The 13,079-nt window shown below is 41.3% G+C and overlaps 1 protein-coding gene across 3 annotated transcripts in view; it reads left to right on the plus strand.

Moving 5' to 3' along the window:
• Positions 1 to 515: 515 nt before the first annotated feature.
• Positions 516 to 13,079, plus strand: part of LOC132845943 (CUGBP Elav-like family member 5) — a 204,500-nt gene continuing 191,936 nt past the window's right edge. For all 3 annotated transcript variants that reach the window (XM_060870367.1, XM_060870383.1, XM_060870375.1), the window contains exon 1: positions 516 to 1,255. In XM_060870367.1, coding sequence (XP_060726350.1) covers positions 889 to 1,255 — 367 coding nt within the window. In that variant the 5' untranslated portion in view covers positions 516 to 888. The remainder of the gene's footprint in view (positions 1,256 to 13,079) is intronic.

Consider the following 13,079-nt stretch of genomic DNA (forward strand, 5'->3'; position numbering starts at 1 on the left):
TATATTAATTAACCCCCTCAGACCCTGTATGTGTGTGTGTGTGTAGTTTAATTGTTTGTATTGATTTAAACTGTTTGTATTAATTAACAGTGTGGGTTTTGATTTATAGTGTTTGTATTGATTCACAGTGCTTATTGATTTGCAGTTATCTTACAGATAGGAAGGAATACTGCTATGGTGGTGATAACATTTTATTGGGATGTTTGGATCCCTTTAGAGTACAGGGTTCCTGTTTCTGGGGTAGTTTTTTTTAGAGCTTTTTGTAGAATTTTCCTTTCTCTAATACACACACAGCTCACAATTTATTAGCTAATCAGTCTAATTAGGTGTGTTATAGCAGGAAAACACTTAAATGTGCAAGGCATTTCTTCAGGACCAGAGCTGGGAACCATGATGGAGGAGATGATGGATGAGATTACTATCAATTAGTACCAAAGCTGTTATTGTTATTATAGCTGTAGACCTATTGGTTGGTCATGTGAAATAAAAACAGTTTAATGATTATTAGTAATGAAAGGAAAAACAATATTTCACAGTGTCCAGCAGGGGGTAGAAGAGAGCCGTGTGATGAGTTGGTGTCCCGTTTTGTTCTCATTCCCCCTCCATCATTTTACGGAGGCCGCGAGCGCGACATGTGTCGAATAAAAAAAATAAAAGTAAGTGCGCCCTCGCTTCCATGTGAGCGCTCACTACTCTCGTGTCCCGGCGCTCGCGCACGCGCGAACGTCTAAGTGCGTGTGTATATGTGTGTGTATGTGTGCGTACTAGCCCGCCCCCGCGCGTGTGTGTGTTGTGTGCGCGTGTGTATGTTGTTATTATTATCCTCCCGCCTGCCCGCGCCTCTCCTCTCCGCTCCGCTCCGCTTGTCTCCGGCGCGCTCGGCTCAGAATGGCCAGATTCACGCAGAGTGAAGTGAGGCGGCAGCATCAGCATCAGCAGCATCAGCAGCAGCATCAGACTCCCCCGCAGCCCGCCCACGCCAGCGCGCTCCTCGGCGCGTCACCCGCACCACTGTCAGCAGCCCCGAGCCCACAGCACGCGCACCTCGCGCTCCCCAAGCCCATGAGCGGCCCCGAGTCCGGCTCCGTGATCCACGCCGACGGCGGCGCCATGAAGGACCAGGACGCCATCAAGCTCTTCGTGGGCCAAATTCCACGCAACCTCGAGGAGAAGGACCTCAAACCGTTGTTCGAACAGTTCGGCAAGATCCACGAGCTCACCGTGCTGAAGGACCGATACACCGGCATGCACAAAGGTACCGCGCTTTAACTCTCCCTTACACACTTTGTGCTCGCGGCTGTTTAGGACCCAAGCGTCTTGATGCTTGATGCTTCTCTATTATTTCGTCCACACTAATAATCGCCTGCTAGTGTTTTGCCATCAATCGAGCAATTCTGTCCTAGACAATAACCAGAATGATAAACAACAAAGGCAACATTTGTTGATGCCAAACAACACGACAATCACAATTACGCTTCTTTGTGCACCAAAAACAAACTGGTTTTGTTTTCTTTTTTTTTTTTTTTTTTTAAAATTTTTATAAATTATTTTTTTATATATAGAAAAGACAACAAGGTGTCACGGAACAACCCACAGCAGGTGGACATGCTGCATGCTGGGGTCACTCCCACTTGTTTATTGCACGGTTTGTGCTCGCGCGCGCAGAAGTAGGGCATCCTAAAAAAACAAAAAAAAACAAACGGCGCGCGCGTGTTGCGCCCTGAATGATGTTAATGTTAACGTTGACATTACGTTATCAAACCGTGCCTTCTACTACACCGATAGTAAACTCTTTATGTGAGACGCTTAAATATCCACAAGCGTTATTTATTTGAGCAACAGCAAAAATGCTATTTAGGTCTGTTACAGATTATTTTTATTTTTATTTTACAAAAACAACCACGACTGAAGAGAGGATTCGTTTATCAATAACCTAATCGGTGTAATGATAGATTAAAAAATAAAATAAAAATTTCGGAGTGACGATTTACGTAAGTTAATATTGCGCAGCTCTAATTCTCGGCACTGCGCGTGAGTGCACGCGCGCAACGTTTTGCGTCCGACTTGCACGCGCCACTGCTCAGGACAAATAAAGTTCATCCTCATTGAGCTTTTCTAAAAAGTTTTATTTTATTTTTTTTGCGCCATCACAAAACATAAACGAGTTTATTCAAACACGTGACCAGCTGTATTATTTTTATTATTATAGTATAAAACGCATATGATACCATTTAGTCTAGATAGTTTATTAGGCCTTTTGTTTATACACGTATTTTCGATTAAAATGCAGGTAAAACGTCGTGGTCACGTGGCGAGAAGAATTTTTACCGTGCAGCTTCTTATTTCTCTAATTTATTTTCTGTAAAACTCCTTTTTCCCCTTGAGACATATACAGCGCTCTCTCTCTCTCTCTCTATTTCTCTCTCTCTCTCTCTCTCTCTCTCTCTCTCTCTCTCTCTCTCTCTCACACACACACACACACACACACCTGTAGTAGGCTGGCAGAATGAATCTTTCTTTCTTTTTGTCTCTATGACACACACACACACACACACACACACACACACACACACACACTGCTGCTGCTGCTTCAATCTGTCTCAGGGCTTAATTGTTACATTAGTGTTCAACTAACATTGATTTACAATTTTGGGACGGCATGTTACAGAACACAAAATCAATAGAATAGTAGTGAGACCGGGTTAGTTACAGAGCATGATACTGTGTGTGTACGTGTGTGTGTCTGAGGGAGAGAGACAGAGATTGTGCAGCACACTGTAGGACGCAAGAGACAACTCTTGATTTAATATATAAGGAAATCTATTTATAGCACATCACTGCTGTATTCTCGAATCCGACTGGTCAGAAGATGCTGATTAACACGTTCCTATTAATGCGCTGTTTCAAATACTCTATTGTTTCCATAGTAACAACTCATTCATAGAGATTTGTATGGTGGAAACTCTACACAGGTTAATCTTAACCACATTTCAAATTGTGCTGTTCTTTAACACTAACATTAAAAACATCTAATAAAAGACAAAGTCAAGTTTTCAGTGATTAATCATTAACTTTAAGAGAGATGAAAGCGAGAGGTGATGGATGAAGGGATGATGTCACGATGTTAAATGTGATTACAATCTGATAAAAAAGTACCACATGCCTTTTTTAATACACGAAACTCTGTAAAATTTTGCCGTGTTCATCAGAATGTGAAAAAAAACAACTTTTTCCGTCACGACAAATGTACACGATCGGTCAGGGCTGACCTTGATATTCTCATGATACTAAACATTTGTTGCTTTTATTTGTTCCTACTTATAACTGGTGTGCAAATAAAAAAAATAAAAAAGATGCAGATTTTATGTGGTAAAGATAAATGCTGTAAATGTTTTTTTCCTCCATCAAATTACTGTTAATGTAGGAAATAACACACACAAATGTCCGTTCAGAAAATACCTTCTGTCGATTGAATTTTATCCGTATGGCGCTTTTAACAATGGACATTGTCGCAAAATGGCTTCACAGGAACATGAAACTTCAGAATAAGAATCATAAAGTTTGAAATTTAAAATTTAGATTTTATCCTTCATGAGCAAGCCAAAGGTGATGAAAAACTCTGAGATGATGAGGAAGAAACCTTGAAAGAAACCCGATTCGAAAGGAAACCTCATCCTCATCTGGATGACACCAAAGAGTGCAATTACAAATAATTACCTTTTTAATAACTGTACTTTATGTTCCAAATCGGATCTGATCGTATTTAAGCTTGTATCAGTATCAGTAATGCCAATATTCAGGATTGGAATCCTACTAAAAGTGATTAATGTGGCTGTGGACAATCCATATTGAACACTTGAATAATTGTGTATCGTTTCACAAACCCACTGTTGCCAGAAGTAAAGAGTATTAGTTTTGTGCATGAAGGGAAACAGAGAATGATGAATAGGTGTAGAATAAGTGGCACATTCCTGCTAAAAGCCGCCGCCTAGAGCGGCACAGCAGCGATTCCCTGTTTCTCCATGCCCGATTTACTTTTACTTTTAACCATAAGTCATCATTCGCTCTTGGTCTGGATTACACTCACTCTATCTCTCTCCCTCTTTCTCTCTCTCACTCACCTGCTCTTTCTCTCCGAACTGTTTGCGAGCATTTGACTTAGGTAGGAGGTCGTTTCCAACACACTGTCTCCGTATCCGAAAGCATCTCTCTTCAATCCATCATTCAGTTTTGCATTAACAGCGTTCTGGGTTCAGGTACTGGTCGAGGACGGGAGCGTCCATCATCCTGAAGTAATCGTGGGCTCAGGGTTTCAAAGAGCTGCTTCTAAATATTGTAATAAGCAACAGGATTCTCTCGTGAAAGATGAAACGCACCAGCGAGACGTGACAAGAGCTTGCGCCTATTCACACAAGTGTTCACATGCAAGAATACACTGGGCCAGGCTAGAATTTATTATGCATTAGATTTTCATTTCATTTCATTTCCTTTCATTCACATGCATTAGATGCTGGGAGGCCACTACAGTGTGTTCTGGTGTGGAAAGGAAGTGCAGAAACAGGAGCAGGCATTCACTTTGAATGTATCATTCAACTAAAGAGGCATAACCAGTGTCTGTCAGCTTCAGGAGGCGTGGCTTCTGTGTCTGTCACTTCCAGGAAATGAGACCTGTCCTCTGTCCCACTCAGTCTAGCAGAGTTGTATAGTCTCCTGACCATGTCATTCTGAGTCACTATAAGTTCTAAAGAAAGAATGAATGGTTCTTATATGACATGCTCAGTATGAGGAGACATGTCCAGTGTGTCTGTCAGTCTCAGCAGAGGAGAGATGTCCATTCTGTCTGTCAGTCTCAGCAGAGGAGACATGTCCAGTGTATATGTCAGTCTCAGCAGAGGAGACATGTCCAGTGTATATGTCAGTCTCAGCAGAGGAGACATGTCCAGTGTGTCTGTCAGTCTCAGCAGAGGAGACATGTCCACTGTGTCTGTCAGTCTCAGCAGAGGAGACATGTCCACTGTGTCTGACAATCTCAGCAGAGGAGACATGTCCACTGTATATGTCAGTCTCAGCAGAGGAGACATGTCCACTGTATATGTCAGTCTCAGTAGAGGAGACAAGTCCAGTGTGTCTGTCAGTCTCAGCAGAGGAGACATGTCCACTGTATATGTCAGTCTCAGCAGAGGAGACATGTCCACTGTATATGTCAGTCTCAGCAGAGGAGACATGTCCACTGTGTCTGTCAGTCTCAGCAGAGGAGACATGTCCAGTGTGTCTGTCAGTCTCAGCAGAGGAGACATGTCCACTGTGTCTGTCAGTCTCAGCAGAGGAGACATGTCCACTGTATATGTCAGTCTCAGCAGAGGAGACATGTCCACTGTATATGTCAGTCTCAGTAGAGGAGACATGTCCAGTGTGTCTGTCAGTCTCAGCAGAGGAGACATGTCCACTGTGTCTGTCAGTCTCAGCAGAGGAGACATGTCCACTGTGTCTGTCAGTCTCAGCAGAGGAGACATGTCCACTGTACTGTATATGTCAGTCTCAGCAGAGGAGACCTGTCCACTGTGTATGTCAGTCTCAGCAGAGGAGACATGTCCACTGTGTATGTCAGTCTCAGCAGAGGAGACATGTCCACTGTGTATGTCAGTCTCAGCAGAGGAGACATGTCCTTTGTGTCTGTCAGTCTTGGTGAAATGGGAGTGTCATCTGTGTCAAGAGTCTCTTTAAAAGAGACATGTCCTCTGTGCCTGTCTCATTGGACCTTTATCCATATATGTCCTTCAGAAAGTCATGCCATCTGTTTCATTTCAGCCTCTGTCATGGCATGACGTCTGAGCCTGTCAGTGCCAGAGGAGAAAGCATGGCTTCTCTAATAGTCAGACCCATTGAAGTAGGTGCGGTAAGTCAGTCCTATGCAAAAAAGACATGTCCTGTGTGTCTCCTGAGTCATTCCCAGTAAAGAAAGCATAGTCTGTGGTTCTTCTCCTTGTAGGTTCTAATATAACAAGGCATGCCTCTGTGTTTGTGGTCTCTAAAGCTTTCAGTCCTTGTGGTGAAGGCGGATCAGTTCTGTGCCCGTCAGTCTTAGTAAACGATGCATAGACTGTGTGGATACAGTCTAAGTCAGCGTGAAGGAGGTGTGGCTTCTTTGATGGTCAGTTACAATGAATGAGACATGGCTTATGTACCTGCCAGTTCCAAAGAAGGAGGTGTGGTCTCCCATTCCACACAACCAGCTATTTTTTCCTTTGTTATTTTTCACAAAAGCAAGAGTTGTTTTTTTTAAATATCAGTCTGTGTTTCTAGGAATCTCATTTTAACAAAACGCGTTCTAAATAAAATATTCTAGTCATCAAAATCTGAAGCGATCTTTGTAATGTAATGTGTTGATTTATGGCTACCGGATGTTTTCTTGCAAGCCGTGTCAAAAAAGTAAAATGAACATCAAACTGTTTGCATAATACTGAATTACATCCTATTGCATCATATTGCGTCGCATCACGTCGAATTGAATCGGTTGGCTGTTCCAGATTTGTCTTTCATACATCAGATTGATTATTACGTATCAAATTGTGCATTGTATTGTCTGAGAAGCATAGATACACACCATCAGTGATAAATGTTATGCGTTTTATTGGTTTAGAAAATCTCTGTCGTAGATGCGCTGAAAATCAGCCTGCTGTTTGCAGCGATTCGAAAATGGAATCTGTCAGGCTTCATCTTCAGCACGTCTGCGTGTGTGTCTGCACATTCAACAAACCTCACAGCTGGAAATAAGCTTATTCTTCATGTGTTGATGATTTTGCTTCTTAAATGTGACCTCTAATAAAGGGAAAATAGTCATTTGCCTAAATATCCAAATAACCATTGAAGGATTTTAATTTTCATTGAAGGCCAATGATCATGTTAAATAAATGCTCGAGTTACACCAACGAAACTATTTCAAACAACCTGATAGGGCTTTAGAAATGAGTTTAAATGAATAGGGTTCTGGAGAAGAAAAGGCTTTTGTACTCTGACAAACTCTAATGGATTTCATTTGCATGTCAATTCGGGTCTTCGAATTTGTAACCCGATTTTCTTCCAATTTAGTCGTTTGCAAATTTCCACTTCATTATCCAGGTCTCCTCCTATTGCATAACAGCTGCAAGTGCAGGACAATCAGGGCTAAGACATGCTTCTTTAGACCCACGTGATGCCAAATATTCATTCATTCATTCATTTTCTACCGCTTATCCGAACGACCTCAGGTCACGGGGAGCCTGTGCCATCTCAGGCATCATCTGGCATCAAGGCAGGATACACCCTGGACGGAGTGCCAACCCATCGCAGGGTACACACACACACTCTCATTCACTCACGCAATCACACACTACGGACAATTTTCCAGAGATGCCAATCAACCTACCATGCATGTCTTTGGACCGGGGAGGAAACCGGAGTACCCGGAGGAAACCCCTGAGGCACGGGGAGAACATGCAGACTCCACACACACAAGGTGGAGGCGGGAATCGAACCCCCATCCCTGGAGGTGTGAGGCAAACGTGCTAACCACAAAGCCACCGTGCCCCCCGTGATGCCAAATATTATTATTATTATTATTATTATTATTATTATTATTATTATTATTACGAGGAAGAGAATACTAGCTGACATTATTTGTATACATTTCCAAGCAAATGCCAGTTTGGCTGTAGGAAGAACAGCTAGTTAAGGACTTAGACGCTATGTACATAACAACTCTAGTAACAAACGCAGCAGTATTGCACTCCATCCGCCTTGCATTGTTTGTATTCAATTCAATTCTATTCAAATTTATTTGTATAGCGCTTTTTACAATTGACATTGTCTCAATGCAGCTTTACAAGAACGTAAACATAAAACAAAAGGTTATTACAAAAAATAATATAAAGATTAATATAATACTAGATTCAAGATCCTTGTAATGACCAATCAAATGCTTGGGGTGTGTAGCTTGTTAGTCCATGCGCCTGACACGGCTAAAGAAGCCTCCACACGGCATCTGGTGTAACATCGTGTTAAACGATGTCTCTGTGTGTAGCACACTTAGGCTTTTAAGCTCTGTTGGATTATAGCATCGATCTTCTTTAGCATCTTATATATGCTTTTATTTATTTCTAGTTTTTATTAAAGTAAAAGCAGAATGTTTTCCAAAGTACAGGATGTTTCTCTACTAATAAGATTTATATATTGTATTTGAAGCAACCTCCTAACATAGAAATGTTTATTACGTTATGACATGAGCCTGGTAAAGCGATCTTTTATGAATTTCCCAATGGGACTTTAAGCTAGACTATGAATAGACCTTAATGCTGGTTGTACTGCATTAGAATATATGAAACCATTTGTCAGAAGGAAGTAAAGCAAACCATAAATCACACGTTTGTGGCCGCTCTCTCTCTCTCTTTTTTTTTTATTGTTATTAGTTCATCATTCCACCACAGGATAACTGACGCGGTACTTCATTACTGAGTAACGAGTCTGGCTAATTTATGGCACAGAGCGTTATTATTGCTTATGATAATAATAAACAATGACATAGTTTTGTTTTTAAAGGTAGGGGATGGATTTCTGTAGTAGTAACAACAATCTTTATTATCATTATCGTTATTATCATTATTGTTGCGGGACATCTAAGCACCATGACTACACGATGACACACAAGTTTGCACTTTTCAAGACTTCGGGGGAAAAAAATATTTGAAATAAGCCGAATATTTAAATGAATACTGAATATAGAACCGACAGGCTGATACGAAGCTTTTAGATAATGTTGTTCAGGTCAAAAACACACACGCTTCCTCCTGGGACATTGAAAGTGCAGCTAATCAGAAAACACGCGAGAGGTGTGCAGTGAGATAGCACTGTGTTTTGTTGCGTTAAAAGCTGTAATCCCTGAAAAACAGAAAGACGGAAGCTAAGAATGATAAATGAGAAACACTGAGCCTTATTTGCATTAGGATTCATATTTATGTCGGCGCTAGGTGTTCTTCAGGATCAGTATTTGAAAGGTATGCTTTAAGCATAATAACATCATGTACGTGAGGTCATTTCTATTGTAGTTCAGGTAGTACCTTTTCTCCAGCAGTCGCCTCCATAAATCATTGCATGAGAGAGCAATACAAATGACTTGTGCCACATTGTGTTTACCTGCACGTGGAGTTTTCCCTGAGCTGGAGAGCTGGAGTTTGCTATAAATATCAAAAAGCGGGCCCAGGTGTGCAGTTTTAATGCGTAAGTGTGGTAACCCTTTTTATTAAAAGGCATTCTTTGTGTGTGTGTGTGTATGTGTGTGTCTGTGTGTGTGTGTGTGTGTGTGAGTGTATGGGTGGGTGGGTGGGGAGATGAGAGAGAAAGAAAGAGGGAGTGATTAGTTCTACATGGGGTGGTCTGTGCACTCCTGACACACAGCTTTGCTCCGAGGGCCGAGGTTGGGCAGATCTGAATGCGACTGACTTAATTAAGGTTTACAGGTTCCACTAGACTAGAGCACATATAATGACACTCATTACAAGGCAATTATGCAGCAGCCGGGTGAGCTTTGTGGCTGGAACAATGAGACAGGACGGCAAAGAAGCCCTGAAAAGAAACCCTTCTCTAGGGTACTGCTGATACGTACGTTATCAAAATCTAGAGACATTTAGAAAGGGTTTTTTGTTCAGGTGTCAAGATCCTGATCATTCTGTAAAGCTGAAGCATTCAACCTTTGAGATGTTTATCTCACGGTTTCTTATTAAAAGTCCCGCAATATCATAAGGAATTGTATTTTATCGCTGCACGTCGCCAGTCGATCTACTTTGAAGTCATCAGTAGGTGTTCTTTCTACTGGTTGCCATAGTAATAGCGTTTATCAGTAGGTAGGGTAAATATCATTCAACAATAAATCAGTTTCCTGCCACTTAAATGAAACATTCCGGAGGGAGATTTTGTGTTCGTATATATAAAAATTGACCTGATTTGATATGCATCATATCATATGAGATGAAGGTGAAGCTTTTTCCCGCAGCTTTCCCACATGCGATCCTCTGACAACACTAGTCACTCCACCTTCAGCTGATGGGAAACAAATTGTTATTATTTTGTACCAAACATGGCACGGTGGCTTAGTGGTTAGCACGTTCGCCTCACACCTCCAGGGTTGGGGGTTCGATTCCCGCCTCCGCCTTGTGTGTGTGGAGTTTGCATGTTCTCCTCGTGCCTCGGGGGTTTCCTCCGGGTACTCCGGTTTCCTCCCCCGGTCCAAAGACATGCATGATAGGTTGATTGGCATCTCTGGAAAATTGTCCGTAGTGTGTGATTGCGTGAGTGAATGAGAGTGTGTGTGTGCCCTGCGATGGGTTGGCACTCCGTCCAGGGTGTATCCTGCCTTGATGCCCAATGACGCCTGAGATAGGCACAGGCTCCCCGTGACCTGAGGTAGTTTCGTATAAGCGGTAGAAAATGAGTGAGTGAGTGAGTGTACCAAACATGGTGGTGTGGAGGTGCTGAGGGTAGTCTTGAGTCGATCCCGAGGTCACTCGCTGTGTGGAATTGTAGGGCATTGTGTGTGGTGCTTTATGATCCATCCATGGTGTCTTCCTGCTTCATGTCCAGTATTGCTGGGATTCAAATCTCTGACCAGGATAAAGTGTTTACAGAAGAATGAATCAATTGAATGAATCAAATTATTGAATTAATAAATGGAACTGAATCAATCAATTGAATGAATGAATGAATGATTGGATTGTGCATCAGAACCGAAAAGTACATTATAAATCACCAGGAATATATTAGTCTGGCTTTGTATTTTTCTTTTAAACTTTTCTATACATGTTGAAGGCACTTGGCTGAAGCGGGAAGTAACAGACACAAGCTGTACCAGAATCTGCACCCAAAACAAACACATAATGTCCAAACACGAGCTACTCGTTCCCTTCATTGTGTGAGTGTGCTCTAGAATGAGAGGCGCCAGCCTCAGGAAATAAAACTAGAAGTATCGAGGAGAGTCAGAGAGAGACAGAGAGAGTAGAGGAGTGTTTTATGACCGTGTCTGTGATTTCTGGCTAGTGTAAGCAGCGTCTGTGCCGATTTGCCGTTAATCCCTGACTGACACACTGCTACAGACCACTGCAGCCTGTGCTCACCATCACCACTGCTCTCAACCTCGCTTCTCGCCCTGACTAGTTAGTAATTAGTACTGTACTGCCTGCTGGACATACAGAACCTGACTTCAACCAGTGACTTTTCTGTCTTTTAAAAGAAGATACAAAGAAATAAGAAGGAACAGTGTTTACTCTTACAGGATGCAGTTCTTTTTATATATGTCATTGAAAAGGTATTATGTATCGCATAAAAATAAAAACATGCAAATTTCCATGAACATGAACATGACTATATACGTGGACGGAGTTGTTTGATTTTACGGTGTACTCTCTGTGCTGCTCTAATATATAAATAAAGGTGATCTATCTATGCTACCACGTGTAACTGATTTAATGCTGCGTTCACACATACAGTACAGAAACGTACTGTACACATACAGTACAGAAAATATATCTTCATATCCAGTCAGATTTGGCGATTTCCGGTGACACAAGCTTTCCTGCCGCACCAAGATGTGAGCGTGTCCACCTCATTGAAGTGACAGCATTGAGAAAAGCTACAAATTTGGTGAAGGGACTAGCTACGGGAGTAAAGACAGTAGTATCCTTCGTCCCGTACGATACGATGCAGATATATCCGCTGCTGAATCTTACAAACAAACAACAAAGCTCCCTCCAGAATGTTTCATTTTACCAGCTAGAAAACTGTTTGTTGTTGAATGCTAGTTTCCCTGCCTACTGCTAAATGTTGTTACCATGGCAACCAGTATATATAAGGCGCACGTACTGTACAGACGACTTCTCGGTACAGAGACCGGCGACTTGCAGCGTTAAAATTATTGTGTGTGAACATAGCGTACTTACATTCTCGTGATTGCAGGAGATTAATCAGCAACGTGGTGCCGTGATGCGAAAGCTGATTACGTTCCAACAACAATATAACATTTTGTGTTTTATTCCACACGTACAACAGAAATTTCTCCATTTTTTTAATCTATTAAAGAATTATGTGATACTTTCTATATGATTATAGGTATGGCTAATGTAAAAAGTTATTTCCTGTTATCACTTATGTTATAACTTAATTCTTAATAGCTCCGAATGACACCAGCGATTCCTTTCAAAAATGTTTCCATACAGAAATCGTTACTAGGTTAACGATGAAACTTTTTTCTCCATTAATTAACAACACACTAGTCAATGACATTTATTCAGACGTCCCTAGTCAGGTTAACATTTAGGAGACGTCCCTGTATAATATGCTACTATAGAAACGTATAGTATTAGAGCACGAGCCTAAATAACGTTGAATGTTTCTGTGTTAGAAAATTAACCAACAGCTTCTGAGCTAATTTGAGAATTCCAAAACATTGTGGTTTCATTTTTATCATCCAGTAATCATGAACTATATGTATATATAAAACTCTCCTTTTTCGTAACCCATACGAGCTACACTGTGTAAACTGCAACTACATATGATAATGATTCACACTTTCTATCAGTACTTTTTCAAGTTTTATTTAAAAAAAAAAAAGCAATTTGATTTATGTGGATATAAGTTATTAAACTGGTCAATTAGGCATATAAATGTAATTTGTGCACGCAGTTGTTTCTAAAGTGAATTTCAGGCTTAGTAAATCACACTGCGGGTGTTAAATGAATTCATTTGCATTGTCACTGACCTGCATTTTGTCCCTAAAAGCACTCAGATACACACTCAATTCAGACTTGACGTTTTTCCCTCATCTGGAACGCTCTGTATAGTTTCAAATCCCCCGTGTGCATTTTTGAACCCTAAAATGATTGTGAACTTATTTGCGCATGCATGTGTTTAACACATGAGGAGATCATCTGGTTAAGCTTGTGCAATAATGTAGCTCCGCATAGGCACTGTTACTGTAACACTGATCACTCCATCAGCCAGTTTCTCACACACACACACACACACACACACACACACACACACACACACACACACAT

The sequence above is a fragment of the Tachysurus vachellii genome, chromosome 1 (assembly GCF_030014155.1).
Source record: "Tachysurus vachellii isolate PV-2020 chromosome 1, HZAU_Pvac_v1, whole genome shotgun sequence".
In the NCBI taxonomy this organism is placed as follows: domain Eukaryota; kingdom Metazoa; phylum Chordata; class Actinopteri; order Siluriformes; family Bagridae; genus Tachysurus; species Tachysurus vachellii.